Source organism: Nycticebus coucang, chromosome 5 (genome assembly GCF_027406575.1).
Source record: "Nycticebus coucang isolate mNycCou1 chromosome 5, mNycCou1.pri, whole genome shotgun sequence".
Taxonomy (NCBI): domain Eukaryota; kingdom Metazoa; phylum Chordata; class Mammalia; order Primates; family Lorisidae; genus Nycticebus; species Nycticebus coucang.
The window spans coordinates 30,890,217-30,913,023 of NC_069784.1; the positions used below are offsets into that span (position 1 = coordinate 30,890,217).

The 22,807-nt window shown below is 39.9% G+C and overlaps 1 protein-coding gene across 1 annotated transcript in view; it reads left to right on the plus strand.

Annotated features, from left to right (window-relative positions):
- Window positions 1-692: 692 nt before the first annotated feature.
- MFSD14A (major facilitator superfamily domain containing 14A) overlaps window positions 693-22,807 on the plus strand; it is a 41,673-nt gene continuing 19,558 nt past the window's right edge. The window contains exons 1-4 of the mRNA XM_053592088.1: window positions 693-923; window positions 15,288-15,383; window positions 20,710-20,772; window positions 22,110-22,237. Coding sequence (XP_053448063.1) covers window positions 840-923; window positions 15,288-15,383; window positions 20,710-20,772; window positions 22,110-22,237 — 371 coding nt within the window. The 5' untranslated portion in view covers window positions 693-839. The remainder of the gene's footprint in view (window positions 924-15,287; window positions 15,384-20,709; window positions 20,773-22,109; window positions 22,238-22,807) is intronic.

Sequence of the window (22,807 nt, forward strand, 5' to 3'; positions counted from 1 at the left end):
TACCCCTTCACTTCAACATTAAGAAAAAGGATATCCTCTTATACAACATAGTAGGTATCAAAATCAAAATTTAACATCGTGACATTGTGATGTACTTTAAATCTACAGTCCATAGTCCACTTGTCTCAACTGCCCTTTCTAGCAATTTTCCCATCAAATTTATTTTTAAATAATTTAGTAGAAAAGTAGCAGCCTACAAAGCGTGACAAACGTCATGTAAGTTTTCATTGGTAGAGAATAAAGAAAAAGTCCTAGGACTTAGGAAAACAAGCATGACCCAGCTGAATTCTAGTGGGGAGCCCTGAGCAAAAAACTATTTCTGAAAAGCCATCTTTACCTCTTAGGTTACCCGGTCTTTCTGAAAAATGATTTCTCTTAACTGTTCCTTCACTCCCCGTCTTCATTAGAACATAACTGGAGATCATGCGGACAGTTTAGGGCGTCTGGTTAGAACTCCCGTGCAACCATTAGCCGTATTTCCGTGACCAGGTAGTGACTCTTTCAAGCTAATTTCACCTGTGAAGACAGGACACTACTGGTCCCTACCGCCCAGAACCGTCGCGAGGATTAAGCGAGCTGGGGGACCGAAGGCACCGGGCTGGACCGGCGGCGCCCGGCGAGCCTGCGGAGCGCGCGCGGGCGGGCGGCGTCACGTGGGCGGGGCGGGCTCGTCGGCCGATCGCACGATGTGACGCGCCGCCCAAGGCAGGCCGGGCCCTCAAGATGGCGGCGGGCACTCCGAGCGGCTCGGCCCGGCGGTAGTGGCGGGACGGCACTCGCCGCTGGGGCCGGCCGCCCCGGGAGTGGCTGCAGCAGCGCCAGGAGTCGAGGATGGTAAAATGACCCAGGGGAAGAAGAAGAAACGGGCCGCGAATCGCAGTATCATGCTGGCCAAGAAGATCATCATTAAGGACGGAGGCACGGTGAGCTGGGGCTCCGCGCCGGCAAGCGACCCTGGGGGCCCCCATCCGATCTCTTTCGGCCCTCCACCCCCACCCCGCTGCCGCTTCCAGGCGCCCCCGTCAGCCCCCTTCCACCCGACCCCGTCCGCCGTCCGGTGTCGCGGGCTCCTGGACCCCCATCCCGCTGCTCCGGGGACTGTCCTCCCCCGCTCTGGCCTGCGGCCTCCGGGGCCCATCCTCCCGGAGGCTTCTCCCGCACCTGCCGCCTCCCGAGGCCCTGTGGCAGCGAACCCCACGTGCGCCTCGGCCGCGGGGAGCGGTGTGCCGGCTCCCACGCCGCTCCCCTCGGTGCCGCAGCGTCGCCTCGGCTGCCCAGCCCTGCAAAGCCGGCGCCGCGCTTGCCAAGGGGCCAGGGACAATCCTTGCCTCCATATGTTGCTAACGGGTGGCATCTGGTGCGGCGACCCTGCTGCGGTCCCTGAGTACGTTCGTCTTCTGCCTCCGCGTCGCTGTGCGTCGGTGCCCCTGCTCCTAGCTGCGTGCTGTAAGGTAGACCCTGTCAGGAGCTGAGCTCTTCCCTTCACTTCCCCAGTCCCAGCCTGACGGTGGACACCTGGGGCCTGCATCTAGTTTTAAAGAGCAGTCATCACCTGCCGTGAGATCAAAACTACTGCTAGAATTGATCAAGGCCTAAAGATTAGAGGAAGGTCCTTTGAAAGGAAGGCAGGTTGTGAACAAGAAAAAAACGTTTTGCTTTTTAGACACAGTTGTCGCCGTAATAAACTTTCTGCACTGTGTTGCAGTTAACCAGCAGGGGACCTAGGGATTTTTAATTTAAAACAAAAAACCCTCGCTTATACTTTTTTATGGTAAGATTCCTGGTTGCTACACTCTCTGGTCTTTGTTGCAGCCTTTGATATCACGTTCTGAAATAGAATGAAAAAGTGAAATACATGTTTCCTTTTCCTGAGAAGTGTGCAGAAATGGCTTCTACAATTTCGTTTCTGTTTATATTAAATTGGAGCCCCGATCAATTGCTAGCCCAGTACGAAATATGTAAGTAGGCCATCACTGAGGAGTTGTTGAATTCAATTGAAATACACGACAACTTTCTTTTGACATTTCAGAACACAGCCAGTTAATATGTCAAAATTTAAATAACTTGGGATGATGTAATTACAGGGTATATTTTCGTTAACTGTTAAATTTATTGTCTGTAGTGGCTTTGAAATTTGTTGAAGAGAGAAACTTCAAAATTCCTCAGATCCTTTTTATAGAGCTTGATTAATTAAAACATTACTTTGATGAATTCTGTTATAAATAGTTGTACCTCTTTTGACCGAGTTGGTAAGAACTATGTGGGGAGAAAAATACTATTGGCCTTCATCAACCTGTAGAGGAGAGAATATTTTAAAATTTTCATAAAAATCTACAAAATAGTGGCAGTGACCTTTTAAAAATCAATATTCTTTACAAAAGATAAGAATGAAACTGTAATAAAGAAAACCTTCCTTTTCCTAATAAAACGCTTTTGAGGTTTTGTTTGATTTACTTTACAGCAGATCCTTTACAAATCCTGTGAGTTTTGGAAACAATTTTTTAATCTTTTTTATTGTTATTTATTAAAATTATAGTGAATTCTTAGCTTGCTTTAGGACACAAAAACGTTTTGCAGGAGCCCTAGGTTTTAAGAGGGCACATAGAATAAATGAAAACTTTTCTTGAGGGCTGTGGGTCTGAGGGTATCATCATTTCTCATCTTTACAGACGTAATGTTTGACTTTTCATTCTAAGCACTGTCTTTTAGAATAGGGGCTTTTATTTTTTACTGGCACCTTTGAATGCCACGGAACCTAGTATGTGGATTTTATATTGATAAAAAACACTTATTTTGTAGTGGTACATTCCTAGATGAATTTTTATTGTAATTTTATTTTTTGTACATAGCCAGGAGAATTTTTTGCACTATTTGTACTTTAACTTATTCTAGCCTTAAATGAAAAAAGTATAACTATTGCAGTCACAGACATGATTTTAAAATGGCATTTGCTTTTCTGCCTCTCTGCTTACACTTAGTCAAACTGTTACGAACATTATTTTTAAAGGGGGAAAAATTGCCATTTGATCTTCTGTTTTTTTGTTTGTTTGTTTGTTTTTTGCAGTTTTTGGCCAGGGCTGGGTTTGAACCTGCCATCTCCGGCATATGGGGCCAGCGCCCTATTCCGTTGATCTTCTGTTCTTGTATAGATTTTTTTAATTCATTGTATCATAGACTGTTTTAGAGCTATTACTATTGACATTACAGTTTCAGAGCTTTTACAAAGTTCTACCACTGGGTAGATTCATTCAGGGTCAGGTGTTTAAGGCTTATGGTTGTACATGACAGGCTTTGGATAGTATTTTACATACCTAGTCAGTTGTACTGATCTGATCGCCTTCTGTTATCTTTTTCCTTTTATTAAAATTCTTTCTCATTGTCCTTCTGCTGATGACATACTTATAAGGCTGTTCAGCCAATTTTAAAATTTATAAAGAAAATGAGTTGATGATTTTCAAAAAATTAGAGCAGATTTATAGTGTTTAATAGTTGAAGAAGTGAACTGAACCCTTCTAAATGAACCAGGTTAATGCTGTTACTAAATTTTTTTTTTTTTTTTTTTTTTTGGTTTTTGGCTGGGGCTAGGTTTGAACCTGCCACCTCCGGCATATGGGACTGGCGCCCTACTCCTTGAGCCACAGGTGCCGCCCTAAATTTTTTTTTTTTTTCAGTTGTCACTTGATAAATGTTTTTTTCTTGAATTGTATTGCAGTTGTCTCTGAAGCCAAGATAAGACTGCCTATTTGAATTGTACACAGTTAAGGGAAATTACACTAAGTCATGTGATTCTGTATCAGTCATTCCTAATTTGTAACTGTTCACCCAAAAGTCACTTGCAAAATTTTCTTTGACTATACATTTTCCTTAGAAGATTCCCCAAAGGATCCATACTTCTCAAAAGTTTAAAAGCAGTTGTTATGTCTGAGAACAGCATAAGTAACTAAACAATAAGTTCCACAGATTATGTTCAATAAATATTTATTTAGGCACATACTGTATACCATTTCACTGGTGAAAGTAACCATGACCTTGAATTCCCTTTTTTTTTTTTTTTTTGAGGCAGAATCTCGCTCTGTTGCCCAAGCTAGACAGCCATAGTGTCAGCCTAGCTCACAGCAACCTCAAATCCAATTCAAGTGATCCTCCTGCCTCAGCCTCCAGAGTAGCTAGGACTATAATTGCCCACCACAGTGCCCAACTAATTTTTCTTTTTTAGTAGAGACAGGGTCTTGCTTTGCTCAGGGTGCTCTCCCACTCCTGAGCTCAAGGGGTCCTCCTGCCTCAGCCTCCCAAAGTACTAGGATTACAGGTGTGAGTCACCATGCCTGTGTATTCACCACTTTTAAAGCATCCATATATAGATACACAGTTACAAGTTTTAACATTTGCATCTAACATTTTGATGTAGCTCATTCAGTGTAGACCACTTCAGACCATTGAATTAAAAATGCTTTCTGGCATTTTAGAATACTAAACTTTTGTTTTATTAAATCATAACCATATTTGTTTGCAGATTGTTTATAAGCATTCCAGTTAGAGGCTAAGAGCTAAAGAGTTATTTACATTGTTCAAATTGAATTTTGCGTGTGATTTTAAAAATTTGCTCATTTTTGTAGGATCTCTATTGTTTTGTAAATACAATTGTGGGACACATCTCTGAAAAAATTTATAGTTTTTTCACAGTGAATTGGTAAAATGACTTTAAAAATTTTTAATAAAAACAAGACATGTGTGAACTGCTTTGTGAGATGTACCTGAGAAAAAAGAATTAATATATTCCAAAGATAAATGCATATGCCCAGAAAAGGAGAGCATCAAATTGTTTCTTTTTCCTGGTATCTCTGATTTTAACTAGAGTGAATAGGAGTCGGCAGCAACTCTTTACCTATAAGGATAGCTGCAGGAGTGGCAGATTGCTCCCCTATGGACCCAGAAGGCTGTTAAGTAACTTTCAGTCACTAGCATACAGGCTCTGAGGGGGCCCTGTGGTGCCTTTCAAAATGCCTAGAAAGATCAGGCATACTGATCTTTGTATACTGTCTTTGGTAGGTATGGGGCAGGCTGCTTCATGAACGACTTAGCTCTTTACCTCCACAGATCAACTTTTGCTTTAGGTTGTGTGGTTAGGGATAAGTTAGTAAGCAATTTTCTCAGATTACTGTCTATACCCTGTTCATCTTGATATGTTAGAAGACCTGCTTCTCAATATAATTATACCATTTGCAGAAATTCACCTACTACTTTATTGATATCAAAAGTTTGAAGTTTGAAGTAAAAAGATTGGCTTTTTTTAAGTAGCATTCTGACAAGTGTATATGATTTAAACTTTTCATTTAAAGGCCCAGGTTGTCTTTTAGCGTTGTTTTGATTAGAGGTATCAAGGTAACAGTTGACAGTTTCAGCCAGGGTCCGTCAAGATACTTGCAATAAGTCTTGTCTCTTTGAAGGTCAAATGTAGTAGCTTAGCTTATTCTTCATAATGGGTTAGCTTTCTTTTTTTTTTATAGAGACAGAGTCTCACTTTATTGCCCTTGGTAGAGTACTGTGCCATCACAGCTCACAGCAACCTCCAGCTCCCCAGTAGCTGGGACCACAGGTGCCCACCACAACGCCCGGCTATTTTTTGTTACAGTTTGGCCGGGGCTGGGTCTGAACCCACCACCCTCAGTATATGGGGTCGGTGCCCCACTCAGTGAGCCACAAGTGCTGCCCTGGGTCACCTTTCTTAATAATGTATAAAAACAGTTACGAATTTTACCGTATAAAGTATTTTCCCTTAGGGAGTCTTTTTTTTTTTTTTTTAACAAGGAATAGTAGATAATACATATTTATCATTTAGCTATGTAAGTTGATTAATTAGAGATCATACTAAGACCAGCTCAGGCTCCATCCTAGACATTGGTGACAGTTTGATTTTTGAGTTAGTGGTGGTTTTTAAGTTTTTAATTTAATTTTATCTTTTTAACAAGTTCAAGTTAGTCATTTGGAACAGTATAATGATGATGACTTGATTTATCAGCCACAGCTTTTCCTGCTGAGAATGGGAGATGATTGTCTTGTTGCTTATCTTTTCAGACTTTACCACAGAGCGATACAATCTTAAGCCCCAAACGCACCACTGCTTTAAGTGTGGAACTTAATGCACTCTTGCTAACCATGTGTTCAAGAACTATATTCCATTCTATGTAGGAGCAATTCTAACCAATACCTGTTTACTCTGTGATGATGTGCAGATACTGAATATCTCTTGCTTTAAAATTGATCTATAACATGTCAGGAAGATAATTTTTAAATCTCACCACAAATTAAGCCAGTGTGACTTAATTAGCATAATGGTGTCACTGTCACTGTATGTTTATCATGATTCATATTTTCAGGAAACTGAGGGTCAGTTGCCTTTTTGCTTTACAAATGTGTAAATTCTGCCTATTTAGTTAAAGTCTGAGAAAATGAGAAAAATGCCATGGTATTTCCTCCAGTAATACCATAATGTGTCAGGATTCCATAAAAGCAGCTTTGTAGTTACAGTTATTTTTTATAGTAACTCTTTTGGTCCTTCCCTGAAAAGCTCCAATTCTATGATACCTTCAACTAAGTATCTTTGTCTTTTGTCTGTGTAAGACTTTTACATTAAATTATCTGAGTCATCATACTGGTGATTACCTACCATTAAGAGGAAAAGCATTAGTTTTTCTGAAGATGTGTTTTACCCTTATTCTTGCCTGATAACTTGTCAGAATATTAAATTCTAAGTTCAAATTACTTTCCTTCATTCCTTATTTTTTAATTTTTCTAATGAAAATTTTGAGAATTTTTGCAACTACAGAAAAGGTACAATAATAGCATAGTGAGTATTCATTTGCCCATCTCATAGCCCGAGGATTCACCAGATGTTCACGTCTCACCACATTTGCTTTTACTTCTCTCCCTGTGTATATAGTCACATTTTCTGATTTGAATGTTACTCGTAGACAGCACGACACTTTATCCCTAAAATACATAGATACATCCCTTAAGAATAAGGCTAGTCTTTCCTATAACCATTATACAATCACTATAATCAGGAAATTTAACATGAATACAGCACTGCTAGGTAATATGTGATCTATAGTCCTATTTTCCCAATCATCTCAAAAACAATATTTGTAGTTGTTTTTTGATGCAAGATTTAATCATTATGCTTAGTTGCTGTCTTTGTTCAGCTTCTTTTTAGTCTAGAATAGCTTTTTTTCTCTCTTTTTAAAATAGTCTTGGCGGCGCCTGTGGCTCATTGTGTAGGGCACCGGCCCCATGTACCCAGAGTGGTGGGTTCAAACCCGGCCCTGGCCAAACTACAACAAAAAAATAGCTGGGCATTGTGATGGGCTCCTATAGTCCCAGCTACTTGGGAGGCTGAGGCAAAAAATAATAATAATAATAATAATAAAGAAAAGAAAAGAAATGGTGTATGGTGAATATATATTGTTCAAAATTGGAAACTATAATAATAAATAATTTTTTTAAAAGATCTTGACATTTTTAAAGAGTCCAAGCCAGTTGTCTTACAGAATGACTGATTTATTTTCATTGTTTCCTTACAATGAGAGAATTTGATAAATAGAATTATAATGGCTAGTTACTGTTAGAACACAAGCTCTGGGTATATAAGCCCCTTGTATATATACCAGGCGTTGTGCTGTGCATTAGTGTTCTAAAATGAATAAGACTTGATCCCTATAGTTAAGAGAGTAATACAGTTTGTGGTTGTGTATGTAATAGTTAGGAGTTGGGCTCTGGGGTTGCTTGGACGGACTCTATTCATCTCTTATTTGCTGTAAAGGACTGTAAAATGGAGGGTGGCGCCTGTGGCTCAGTGAGTGGGGCGCCGGCCCCATATGCCGAGGGTGGCTGGTTCAAACCCAGCCCTGATGACCTGCAACCAAAAGGTGGCCGGGCGTTGTGGCGGGCGCCTGTAGTCCCAGCTGCTCAGGAGGCTGAGGCAGGAGAGTTGCGAAGGCCTAGGAGCTGGAGGTTGCTGTGAGTCCTGTGACATCATGGCACTCTACCAAAGGTGGTAAAGTGAGACTGTCTCTACAAAAAAAAATAAACAAAAGTGGAGACAAGAGTGTTTATCTTGAAAGGTTATTAGAAAGAATAAGTTAGATGATGAATGAAAACCAGCATAAATCTTCAGTGTTATTTTACTCTGGTGTCTGTGTATAGTCAATCCATGTGATAAATCATGTAGTGAACAGTGGGATATCAAGGTAGAGGGGAGGGACTTACAGGGAAGTTGACAGTTTAATTAATGGACATACTGTGTTTAAATAGAACATCCTGAATACTATGATAGTAGGGAGAAGAGACTTGTAGATTAGTTCATTTCAGTTCTACAAACATCTGGTGAGCACCTGTGTACTATGCATGTACCAGCTGATACAGACCATGGAAGAATAAAGCCCAGGGCTGTCTTAAGGAGCATGAGTTTGAAAAAGGTAAGTTTTGGCCAAATAGAATGCAGACCTTTATAAAAGTTGTTCAGTATAACAGGGTAAAAGAATAAATAAGTAGATTGTTACAGACCCAGCCAAAAGCCTAGGTGATAAAACTATGGTCTGTTACCAATGGAAAATGGGATTTGGAAACTTGGGGCTTAGGTTGGAGGCAGAAGTGAGGAATAAAGGAGATTGTCCCTGATTTCTCAGGTTAAAGTTAGAGATGACTCCGTGGAACCATCTCTCATGCCTCCGTCAGAGAGAAACTACTCAGCTGAATGGGCTTTTGGTATAGTAATTATTATAGTTGTGTATGTCGGCATTAGTGGTTGGGTATGTGTTTATGTTCAGATTTGTCAGAAGTTATCACTTTTTACCTCTTGCAGTTCTTTTGGGTATCCTCAAACATCATTTATTGGTAAGATCTGTATGATCTGAGTGAGCTCTCTATTCTTGACACTGTAAACTCCTAACTGGTCAAATGTTTGTATACCTTCGTGTCCATTACCTCTCCCCTCTGCCTTTTCTGCCTGGTCCATGACCAAATTTTCCCCTATTGTACTGAAATTTTGCTGATGGGTAGGCAATCCATTAAAACCACCATGTTCTCTTCAATAACACATCTTCCTCTTATAGTACAAGAATGCTTAGTAGAAATGATTTAGAAAATTCAGAACAGTACAGCAAACAGATTTTTTATTTTTCATAGTCGAATTACCTACAATAAATAAACAGTTCTATTCCCTGCTTTGATTTTTTTTTTAAAAAATTAACATTTTCATACGTATTTTTTTTTTTTTTTGCAACATAGTTTCACTTTGTCACCTCTAGTAGAAGGCTATGGCATCATAGCTCACAGCAACCTCAAACTCTTGGGCTCAAGTCATTCTTGCCTCAGCCTTCCAAGTAGCTGGAATTACAGGTGCCTGCCACAATAGCCCGCTGGCTATTCTTTAGACACGGGGTCTTGCTCTGGCTCAGGCTGGTTTTGAACCTGTGAGCTCAGCCATTCCACCTGCCTTGTCCTCCCGGAGTGCTAGGATTACAGGTGTGAGCCATCATGCTGGGCCCCTGCCATAGACATTTTTACATGTCCATTATAAGTCATCTACAAACAATTTGGGGCTTCATATTATTCTGTCTGGTTTACATACTGTGATTTGATTATAGGATGTGTAACAAAAAGCTGAACATTTAGTTTGCCATTTTTTCTACTGTAATTGATGCTGCCATGAATGTCTTTGTGATAGAGTTCTTTCTGAATGTTTGATTATTTCTATAGGGTATAGAACATTATTAAATATTTTAAAAATTATTGTATATCCTGTATATTTTTTATCACATCTTAGTGCTTTTCTATTGGTTTTTATGTATCTCACTGAATAATATAGTAATCTTTTGTTATTTCTTGCATAATCTTACTGAATTTGCCTTTTAAATTTAGCTAATGATTTACATTTTTTTCTCAAACCAGTATGACTAAAACTGAGTTAATCTTTCATGCTTTCTCCATTCCTCACTATCTGGCTGACCAAGCCAGATATGGAAATCTTCCTTCTTCCTTGTTGGTCTTCCCTTTCCATCTGCTGCAGCTATTCAACCACTGAGTTCTATTGATTAGCCTCCTAAATGTTTTTTCTATCTGTTCGCTTTGCACCGTTCCTGCTGACACTCTTATTCAGGTTACTGTTTGCACGAACTTGGGTTTCTGCATCAGCCTGCCTTCTGGTCTTTCTGATTCGTTTTCAACCTATTTGCCACATAACAGGGAAAGTTATTCTAGAAAAGTGGTCTTGTGATGTGATGTCACTCTTTGGCTTAAAACATTTCAGTACTTTACTGCTGCCTTAGGTTCAAGGCCTTAATGTGAATTAAAGACTGTTTGCAAGTTACCTCTCCAACTTCACCTTTGCTGACCTTTCAGCCTCAACTGTGCCGCTTCCCTCCTTAGGTATCAAGACACTGTTTTGATGGCCTGTTTTCTGGCCATCATGTATCCTGTCCTCTTTACCTCAGATATTCTTGGTCATCATACTCCCCCACATCCCCCAGTCCACCCCAACCCATGGACACCTGACACTGGGTGTACGCCACCCCATGTGCTCCTAAGACCGGGTGTACACCACCCCATGTGCTCCTAAGACCGGGTGTACACCAACTCCATGTGCTCCTGACACCGGGTGTACGCCATCCCATGTGCTCCTGACACTGAGTGTACTCCACCCCATGTGCTCCTGACACCGGGTGTACGCCACCCCATGTGCTTCTGACACCGGGTGTACACCAACTCCATGTGCTCCTGACACCGGGTGTACGCCATCCCATGTGCTCCTGACACCGGGTGTACGCCACCCCATGTGCTCCTGACACCGGGTGTATACCACCCCATGTGCTCCTAAGACCGGGTGTACACCAACTCCATGTGCTTCTGACACGGGGTGTACGCCGTCCCATGTGCTCCTGACACCGGGTGTACGCCATCCCATGTGCTCCTGACACCGGGTGTACACCACCCCATGTGCTCCTAAGACCGGGTGTATGCCACTCAATGTGCTACTGACACCGGGTGTACTTCATCCCAGGTGCTCCTGACACCAGGTGTACACCACCCCATGTGCTCCTAAGACCGGGTGTACGCCATCCCATGTGCTCCTGACACCAGGTGTACACCATCCCATGTGCTCCTAAGACCGGGTGTACACCATCCCATGTGCTCCTGACACCGGGTGTACACCATCCAATGTGCTCCTGACACCGGGTGTACACCATCCCATGTGCTCCTGACACCGGGTGTACACCATCCCATGTGCTCCTGACACTGGGTGTACGCCATCCCATGTGCTCCTGACACCGGGTGTACGCCATCCCATGTGCTCCTAGGACTGGGTGTACGCCACCCCATGTGCTCCTGACACCGGGTGTATGCCATCCCATGTGCTCCTGACACCGGGTGTACACCATCCCATGTGCTCCTAAGACTGGGTGTACACCACCCCATATGCTCCTAAGACTGGGTGTACACCATCCTATGTGCTCCTAAGACGGGGTGTATGCTATCCCCTGTGCTCCTAAGACGGGGTGTACGCCATCCCATGTGCTCCTAAGACCGGGTGTACACCATCCCATGTGCTTCTAACACCAGGTATACACCATCCCATGTACACCTGACCATCCTGACATTTTTCCTGCTGGACTTTAAAGTCTTAGATTCTTCCTGGGAAGGCTTCTCTGCCATTTTCCTTGACTGATTAAGTGTGCTTAAACACAGCGCCACATTTAATGCATTATTTCCTTTTTTTTTTTTTAATTAATTAATTTATTTATTTATTTTTTGCAGTTTTTTGGCCGGGGCTGTGTTTGAACCTGCCATCTCCGGTATATGGGGTCAGCACCCTATTCCTTGAGCCACAGGCGCTGCACCCATTATTTCCTTTTTGTTTTGTTTTGTTTTGTTTTGAGACAGAGCCTCAAGCTGTCGCTCTGGGTAGAGTGCTGTGACATCACAGCTAACAGCAACATCCAACTCCTGGGCTCAAGCGATTCTCTTGCGTCTGCCTCCCAAGTAGCTGGGACTACAGATGCTCACCACAATGCCCGGCTATTTTTTGGTTGTAGCTGTCATTCTTGTTTGGCGGCCTCGGCTGGATTGGAACCCTCCAGCTGAGGTGTATGTGGCTGACGCCTTAGCCGCTTCAGCTACAGGCGCCGAGCCTTAATGCATTATTTTCTACCATCTTTTTTGTTCTTTGTTGTATACTTAGATTTTTAAAAAACATAATTACAACATTTCCCAAACTTTTTTCCATGGGACACGAGTGGCCATGAGATACTATCTGTTTTGTAAAAGGATTCTATCTTCAAAGTTGGAAAACAGTGCACACTCTTTCTTAGAGATTTATAATATAGATTACATTTATATTACACATGAGCTTTGTTAAAGGCCCAGAGTTCTACTACATTCTCTACTAGGTGCTGGGTGTATGTGGTGGTAAACAAAACAGGTTTGGTGCTTGCCAAATCTTGCAGCCATTTTTGATCTTACCTTCCTAACCTTGCTCCATTTGGTACTTATGGATCCTCAACCCTTCCTTCCTGTAGTAATCTTTAACTTATTTATCATTAACTCTTAAATCTTTTAGTTAAGTAATCTTTTAACTTATTTATCGTTAACTCTGAAATCTTTTTTCTTCTGTGACATTGACTCTCCTGATTTTTTCTCGTTGGTCCTTCTTGATCTTCCTCTTGGCTTCCTTTTCTTTTGCCTACCACTGAAGTGTTCCTTGGGGTTCTGTCTTAGCCAACTGTTCTTTTTACACTTCATCCTCTCCTGAAAATTTCATTCACTCTGGTAGTTTCAAACATCACATATGCTGCTGACATTTCTAATCAGCATTCAAAGACAATAGAAATGTTTCAAGAAAAGAGGCCAATCTCATAGATAGGAGCCTCACAGGAGAAAGTGCTGGAAGCCATTACCGTCTGCTCTTGACGGTCAAGCTAAAAACTTGGAAGTCGGGCGGCGCCTGTGGCTCAGTCGGTAAGGCGCCGGCCCCATATACCGAGGGTGGCGGGTTCAAACCCCGCCCCGGCTGAACTGCAACCAAAAAATAGCCGGGCGTTGTGGCGGGCACCTGTAGTCCCAGCTACTCGGGAGGCTGAGGCAAGAGAATCGCTTAAGCCCAGGAGTTGGAGGTTGCTGTGAGCCGTGTGACGCCACGGCACTCTACCAAGGGCCATAAAGTGAGACTCTGTCTCTACAAAAAAACAAAAAAACAAAACTTGGAAGTCATTCTTTTTTTTTTTTTAATTAAATCATAGCTGTGTACATTAATGCAATCATGGGGTACAATGTGCTGGTTTTATATACAATTTGAAATATTTTCATCAAACTAGTTAACATAGCTTTCACAGCATTTTCTTAGTTATCGTGTTAAGACATTTATATTCTCCATTTAGTAAATTTCACACGTACCCTTGTAAGATGCACCATAGGTGTGGTCCCACCAGTGGAAGTCATTCTTGATTCTCCCTCCCACTGTTTATCAAGTTCTGCCATCTTCACCTCCTGAATACTTTTATCACGCCTTCCCTCCTCTCCAGAGTCCATACCACTTCACTATTTCATGCCCTCATCATCTTTGAGCTGATTCAAAGAGCTTCCTTTTGCATACACTTTGATCCTCAGTTCTATCCTTTAGGAAAATCACCAGAGTTAGGTATTGAAAAATGCAGATCTGATTAGACCATTCTCTCGCTTGAAACCCTTCAGTGGTTTCTTAAGATGAGAAATTCCTTAACAAAGTAGAGGCTACCTCATCCACCTCCCTCTCTTCTTATTGACTAGAAGTTTGTATTCTCCAGCAACTTTAGTTCATTCTGGTTTTCTCCAAAATGAGTATCCATACCACTTTCTTTTCTTTCAGCACTCCTCCCTTTCTTCTTAGCCTTTTAATACTGCTTTTACACACAAGAAGGTGAATATAATGAGGTTTCTTCCTCTCCAGACTGAACTCCTGGCCTTCAGGATGTCTGACTTAATTGTTTTTGTAATCCTGGAACCTCTGGTACGTAGCAGGTGCTCCGTAAATGTTTGCTGAGTGAATGAGATCTTACACAAATTCATTCCCAGTCAGGGTCCTTCAACCACTCCCCTGTTTGTCTCCAGTTCCTCAACCTCAGGTTCTACCGAGGAGGTTTTCAGGTACCTAAGTTCTGTAAGGTAGAAAAGTCATCTGTTATTTTAAATGATGATGATGCATTGTGAAAATACTAAATATGATGAAGCATTGTTTACAGTATATAAAGAAATCTGAACAGTTAATATTTCCACATAAGGCTATTGAATATTCTTTAAACTTTAGTTAGGTATAATATTATAATTTGTATTTGTTTGCATGCAAATCCTGATCTTAAGTGTTTAAGTTGATTAATGAGGTCAAATAGCAGTAGTTTAGACATTTGCCAAAAAAACCTTATCTTTCTCTTATTATACAGACTTTTTTAGTGGAAACTAAAGTGGTATCATAGATTGTTTTTCCATCAATTTCATAATGCCCTTTAAGATATGAAATTTAATAACTAAAGTAATTCTGTGACACATCTAGCAGCTGTATAAATGTGAACTTAATCTTGCATATTCTTTCCTGTGTATATGAAATCCCAAATTTCTTACGTCCTACTGTGAGGACTGTTCTACTTTTGAGCCATGTTGATACCTGGCTTTTTTGCTGCTTGCTTCATTTATGTTTTGGATTAGTGCAGTCGCCTCCTAATTGCTACACCTTTGCCAGAAGAATCTTATAACTTTCATCAAATCGTGTGCGTCTTATTTAAAATCCTTTAGTGGCTCCCCATTGCCTTCAGAATATGCACTTTTTTACTAGTCCTTGAGTACCTCTAGGTCATCTTGAAATACATCCCAGCATGTTGCCCCTGCTCTGGCTGTGCTGAACTATATATGTGAGTCCCATAATGCCGCATGCTGCCAGCCTCTGAACCTTTGTGCAGGCTGAGCTGTCCTTCCCACCTTCTACCCTCTCCTGTCTAACTCTCTTACAGCCTTTAACCTTCCTCCTGGGAATCTGATATTCTCAGCCTTCCCCACACACACTGTATGTTCCCACTGCACACTGTGCTTACAGTATTGAATTTGTTTTCTTGTCCTTGTCACCTTAAGGACACATACAGTGTGTGCAGAAGTCTGACGCAGTGCCCAATACATACGTGTTCTTAATTAAGTATTGACTGTTGCCATCATTGTTATTAATTCTGGAATGTACTCTTAACTTTTTAAAAAATCTTTTTTTTTTCCAGCCTCAAGGAATAGGTTCTCCTAGTGTTTATCATGCGGTAATTGTCATCTTTTTGGAGTTTTTTGCTTGGGGATTATTGACAGCACCCACCTTGGTGGTAAGTAATCTTTTAACTTATTTATCATTAACTCTTAAATCTTTTTTCTTTAGTTTGGAAGGGAAAATGGCTCCTTTTCTTTTCCATGGTTAATTTTCCCAACAAAATTTTCAACCCTTCCATGCTTTCCTGTAATTTCCTGCTTGAGTGGGCTTTTCCAACTTTTACTTCTCCTTTGCTTTTTAGGAGGGGTGAAGGGTATAAATTTGGACACGTTCAGGCAGAGGCTCGTCGTGGCTCTCTTTGAAGAGGGGAAAGGGGATTCTTACACCAACAAGTTTAGGAAGGATCGTGTTTATGACCTGCATGACTCAGCATAATTATTTTGAGATTAATTTATGCAGTTCCATTTTCTAAATACAAGTTTCTTTTCATTTGGGCTAAGGATTGAGAGGTAACCATCTAGAAGGGTTATTCTTTTCATAGGCCTAAGCTGATTTTATCCAAATTTCCCCAGATTTGGAACCTTAGAAGAGACCTCCCTGCCAGACTGCCTGAGTTGGGTGATAGCTGGTTTTCTCCTTTTGGTATAGATAAAGGGAATGGAGTAAAGGAAGGCATACACTATGGTAGACGTCTATAATATCTTGAAAGGACTATTTAGGATTACATGTATAGCTTACCAAATCCTAGAATTTTATATGTTCATGAGATAGAAAAATTAAATGGTCATTAAGTAGGGTGAACTAGTTTAAGAATGTTTACAATCCTTATTTCTTGTCATATTTATTTACAGATACATAGTCATTGCTAAATACATAAAATATTGACATTTAGCAGTTATTTTAAATATACAGGGCGTATGTATAAGCACTGCTATAACAGGATTCAGAAGAAAAGAAAATTGTCAGATAAACGCATTCTTTTTATAATAAACCATGTATTGCCAGTTAGAATAGCTCCCTGAATAAGTGACGTATAATTGTAAGAATGCCAATTGGAATATGTTTCTATTGATCATTTACCTATAATAGATCATCAGTTTTATATACATGTATTTTCATAAGAATTGAAATGTGGACTTTTAAAATAGCAATTTGTTTTATAATTTACTCATTTCTAATAGAAATCTTTCAAAAATTAATGTATGTATTCATAATCCAAGTAGAGTGATTTGGAACTTCTTCAGATGATGTCTGTTCATTGGGACCTTTGTTGTATTGTAATAATGTGTTGCCAGGGTGGAGGGACTGTGGTGACTTGGGGGCTCATGACTATATCAGCTTTCCAGATGCTCCGATGTGCTTGTTTATAATCTGCTGCCCGTTTAACTCATACATCTTTGTGGTAGATCACCATTCCTGTGATTTAAAGTGCTGGAGCTTTGTAATAGTAAACAGTCCGTATGTATTTATAATTATGATGGATCCAGACACAGTGCTAAGCACTTTTAATACATTTTCATTTAATCTCCACAATCACCTTATAAGTGGGATATTAATATTAGCCTCTTAATACAGATGAGGAAATTGAGACCTAGAAAAATTAAGAAACTTGACTGCTACTGTGATAGTTTGAACCTAGCCTTGCTTGACTCTGGTGCCCAGTCTTTTGGGGAATGCTAGTTATTAGGTGGCTCTTACTCATGTTTTAGATCAATGGTTCTCAACCTTCCTAATGCTGCGGCCCTTTTATAGAGTTCCTGTGGGTTGCGACCCGCAGGTTGAGAACCGCTGTTTTAGATAGTTGAGGTTGTTGGGTAGCTGAACCACTAGCTAAGTAGGGAGATTAAAACGTAAGCTGTTAGCAAGCTATCCATAATTTGTGGTATTTCCATAATTTGTCATGAGGATTTGAAATGTATATAGCGATTTAAAAAATTTGCTTCTGGTTTGTATTTTTTAGATTATGGCAACTTTTTGTGTCACTTTAGTACAGCCTTTTTTTCTAGTTGAACAAAGGGAGATTTAAGAACAAAGAAGGAATCTTCTTATTTAGGCAAAAAGTCTTGTTTAGTAGTTTTTTGTAGACATAGAAATAGATTTTTGCTTAGTGTATTATTAATTATTTTTATTTAAAAAATGGATAGCATTTTACATTTTTCCTTTTTTTCACTTTTTAATATACAGATGCTCCTTGACTTACAATAGGGTTAAATCTGGATAAACCCACTGTAAGTTGAAATTTTCAAGTTTTAATGTTTAAGTTGGAAATGCATTTATACACCTAACCTACCAAACCTCAGCTTAGCCTGTCTGCCTTAAACATGCTCAGAAGGCTTATGTGAGCCTGCTGCTGGGCAGCGCCATCCGACAGCGACAGCGCACCACACTGTCGAACATCAGTCGTTTACCTTCTTGATCCTGTGACGCTCCTTGACTGAGCTGCTACCCGCTGCCTAACAGAACAAGAAAGTATTGTGAAGGAAAAAAGGAAAAAGAAAGGATGGTGGCACAAATCAGTAGTCTGGGAAAAGATCAAAATTCGAAATTTGAAGTATGGTTTCTACTGAATGCCTTTTACACCATATGAAGTCTAAAATCTAAATCATTGTAAGTCAGGGAATGTCTGTACTGGATTCTGGCTGGGAAATGAAAGATGCTGATTCGTGGGTATTTTAATGAAGTTTTTTGTATTTGTTTTAAGCCAGCATAACTGCATTTCTTGAAACAACTGCTATGGTATCTTTAAGACTTTATTTTTCCATGATTATCATAATAGTTACTTATAAATCCCATGTTTGATCTTTGTACTTGAATTTTAAAGTGGCAAAATGATGTTACTGTTTTTAGGTAGTGTTGTTTGTAGTATTATTCAGAATTCTTTACCTTTTTTCATTTTTTATCTATTAAATTTTTAAAATCAAGAATCTCCTCAAAAAAGTTTAAATATTAATGATTTTTTTAAAGGGAATCTGGCTATGTTTTACAGGCTAATCTTAAAATCCTGGCTTTAAGCAGTCCTCCGGCCTTAGCATTTGGAGTAGGTAGGACTACAGGAATATACCACTGTACCCAGCTCAATGTTAATGAATTTTAAGCGTAAAGCTTTAATTTTTGTACAAGTGCGTGCGTGCGTACGTGTGTGTGTGTGTGTGTGTTTGAGACTGAGTCTTGCTCTGTCACCCTGGCTAGAGTACAATGGCATCATCATAACTCACTACAACCTCCAACTCCTGGATTCCAGCAATCTTCCTGCCTCAGCTTCCCAAGTAGCTGGGACTACAGGTACCTGCCACAACGCCCAGCTAGTTTTTTCTTGTTCTGGTAGAGATAGGGTCATGCTGTTACTTGGGGTAGTCTCGAACTTCTGACCTCAGGCAGTTCTCCTGTCTCAGCCTCCCAGGGTGCTAGGATTGAGCCACTGCGCCCAGCCCAGATCAAAAATCTTTACAACATTTGAATTACTTGTTATATTTGTCTCTCTGTTTAAATTTTATTAGAAGTTATATGGCTCTAAAAGGGAATTGATTGCTTTGGAGAGAAAAGTTTGGTAGCAGAGAAGCAATTTGGAAACTTTGCAGGTTGGCTAGATAGAGAAAATAAGGGGAACATTCAAAATGAACAGGATGTCATGTATAAATTTATGATTATTGGAAAACATAGGAATATTTCGGTAACAGTGAAGAGAACAGAGTGATTAGAATGGAGGATAATGTGGCAAAGTGAATCATTACTGATAAGCTGTAGCATGTTATAAAGCTTCGTGCATTTGCTATGTTCTTCATTCTGTATAACACCAAACCTGTTGTTTATACCTAGAAAAATTTGGCTTGCCTTAGTCTCCCGGTGATTATTAGAAGACAGATTTGGGTTGATTGTGAAAGGTTTTAGGATACTAGGCTAAGGCATTTAAATCTTTTCCTTTAGTAATACAGTGACTGGGAAAGTATGGCCAAAAAATCAAATCCTTCTCATATACTCTTTTTTGAAAATAAAATTTTATTGGGACACAGCTATACCCATTCATTTATATGTAGCCTATGACTGATTTTGTTTTAGAAGGGCAGAGTTAAGTACTTAGGACAGAAACTGTGTGACCTGCTAAGCTGGGAAAAGCTGAAAATACTATCTGGTCCTCTAAAGAAAAAAAAAAAAAACTATAGACTGCTTCTTTAGATTTGTTATTCTTTGTTATAAATAATAACAGCTTTTCTCAGCCCCAACGCTATTGACATTTTCAGCCAAACAGTTATTTGTGGTTGGGGGCTGACTTGGGCATTGCAGCATTCTTGACCTCTACTTAGCAGACATCAGTAGTGTCTTCCCTCTCTCCCGTCTGCAAGTTATGATAATCAAAAATATCTCCAGAAGTTGCCATATATCCCCTGGGGCGGGGAGGGGGACATTGCTGTCATTTGAGAACTACTGATATAAAACATATCGATATCTTGAATATGTGGTTTTCCTATGTTAATGATTTTCTTTGTTTACACTTCTGTTTTTCTTCATTTTTACATACAAGGAGGAAATTTTTGACAGAAGAGTAACTAAAGGGAGCAATTCTAATCGTAAGAGTTCTCCTTGCAAGATGTCAGAAAGTACACTTAGCATAGTGTTCCTGACTGTAAAACAGAGTTCCCCTCCTTCTTGTTCCCCACCTTGACACTCTGTTGTTTTTACTGAGAAGACCCTTGTATAATGAAAGAAGCATTGGCTTCTAAATTAACCAAGAACTCAGTTGCTTCATCTGTAAAGTGGTAATATTATCTAATCATAATGTCGTTAGGATTAAATAAATGTAGATAGAAAGCCCTTGACACATAGGCTGTAAAAATGGTAGCTGCTATTTTTTATTTTTCCGTTGGATTCCCACTGGTTCACTTGTTGCCCATGGAACAAATTGATGCCATGTGATTTAAGAACAGAGCATGAAAAGGATAGAACAACTTGTTATTTCTTTTCATAGGTTGATATTTTTTTTTCTTACTTTTCTAGAATCCACTATGTGGCAACTAAAATTTCCTTGTAAAGCCATCTGAAAGTTGTGAGTGAGTTGTGTTGGGAAGAAGCATAGCATAGTGATTGATTACAAGCACAGGCTTAAAGCCTGACCGCCTGGGTTCAGTTTCAGCTTTGGCACTTCCTGATCATGTGATCTTGGACAGGACATTTCACCTCTTGGGTATTAATTTTTCGATAGGGCTGTTATGAGGAATTAACTGAATATATGTAAAACGCCCAGCTGAAGGCCCCATAACATAGTAAATGCCATATAAATGTTTGTTTGTTCACATGTACTCATATGCATGTGTAGTATCATACCAATCTGAAAATTTATATGAAATAAAATTATATTGTATTAATGTAGGGGTGTTTGAAAATGTCATTGTAGAAATTTTACCAAGACTAAAATGTAGCATGTGCTTTCTATTTTCATTCTTTAGGTATTACATGAAACCTTCCCTAAACATACATTTCTGATGAATGGCCTAATTCAAGGAGTAAAGGTAGGATCAGTCATACACACATATAAACATATGTGTGTGTGTATATACATGATTCTGCCAGCATATTCAGTTAGTTAATTGACTAATCAAATAAATGATAATTTTTATAATTAGATCAAGCTTATTTTGAGGATTGCTTTATACATTTTAGACTACCTGGGTTTTAAATATGATTCGACAACTATATAACCAACTCTGTATAATAATAATAAACCACATCATGATAGATTCCTCAAGTGTTTTATTTTGGTATTCTTTTTTGTTTATTTTTGAGACAGTCATACTCTGTTGTCCTGGGTAGAATCCCCATGGTGTCATAGCTCATGGTAACCTCAAATTCTTGAGCTTGAGCGATCCTCTTGTCTCACTTTACCAAGTAGCTGGGACTACAGGCATGTGCCACCAGACTCAGCTAGTTTTTTCTATTTTTACTAGAGACAGTCTCACTCTTGCTCAAGATGGCCTCAGGCCAGGCAAGGTGGCCCACACCTATAATCCTAGCACTCTAGGAGGCCGAGGTGGGTGGATCGCCTGAGCTCACAGGTTCGAGACCAGCCTGAGCAAGAACAAGACCTCATCTCTAAAAATAGCCAGTGTCATGGCAGGCACCTGTAGTCCCAGCTACTTGGGAGGCTGAGGCAAGAGAATCGCTTGAGCCCCAAGCGTTTGAGGTTGCTGTGAGCTATGATGCCACCGCAATCTACGAGGTGACAAAATGAGACTCTGTCTCAAAAAAAAAAAAAAAAAAAAAAGATGGTCTGAAACTTCTGAGCTCAAGCAATCCCCCTCAGACTCCCAAAGTGCTAGGATTATAGGCATGAGCCACTGCACTTGGCCATATTTTGGCATTCTTATTCCAGAGATCTTAAGGCTTTTATAAGCTAATAATAAGAATATAGATTGAAGAGGGGTAAACTACACTAAAAACTATACTAATCATAAGTATAAAACTAGATCAGTATGGTAAAGTGTTCATTATTGCCCAGATTCTTTACTCCTCATCCAGTTTGACCAACTTTACAGATAATAGCCTGTGGATATAAAAATAGATAATTAGCATATAATCTTTCTAGAATTGCTACTGTGGAGTTACTGTGATTGAGAATTCATTAGAGCATTTCATATTTAATACCCAGCCAGAGCCCTGAAGATGATTCTAGACTATTTGGGTATTTTGAAATGATACAGAGATAAGAAATAAAGTTATATCCAAGGTATAGGGATATGTTTATTTTAAAAATAAACTTGTTTTAAAATTCTTCTATGGTGGTAAAATGATTTATTTCGGGTTCATGAACATATAATATACATTTTTTTTTTCATTTAATTTTTTTTAGGGTTTGTTGTCATTCCTCAGTGCCCCACTTATTGGTGCTCTTTCTGATGTTTGGGGCCGAAAATCCTTCTTGCTGCTAACAGTATTTTTCACATGTGCCCCAATTCCTTTAATGAAGATCAGTCCATGGTATGTGTGTATTCATAGTATAGCAACTAAATTACCAATTTCTGTTACTGCTTTCTTAATTCCTTGATTTCATTCACTTTTCTTGCCATCTTATCTATATAGATTTTGATTTTATTTTTCTAATATATTCTTTCACATGGAGAAGGCCCCTAAGAATAAAGTAGCTAAGTAATACTTGATAAAGGTTTTAGAACTAGATAATGATATTGGAAGCATTTAGACCAGTGGTCCCCAACCTTTTTGGCACCAGTTGCAGGAAGACAGTTTTTCCACAGACCAGGGGGTGGGGATAGATGATTCTGATATGATTTTGCAAGTACTTGATTTATTATGGTCTGTGTGCAGTCAGACCTCTCTGCTAATGATAATCTGTATTTGCAGTTGCTCCCAGTGCTAGCGTCACTGCCTCAGCTCCACCTAAATCATCACGTACTAGTTTCTCATAAGGAGGGCACAACAGGAGGGTTCTCAAGAACCTGATGCTCCTGCTGATCTGACAGAGGCGGAGCACAGGCAGTGGTGCCAGCGACAGGGAGCAGCTGTAAATACAGATGAAGCTCTGCTGTCTGG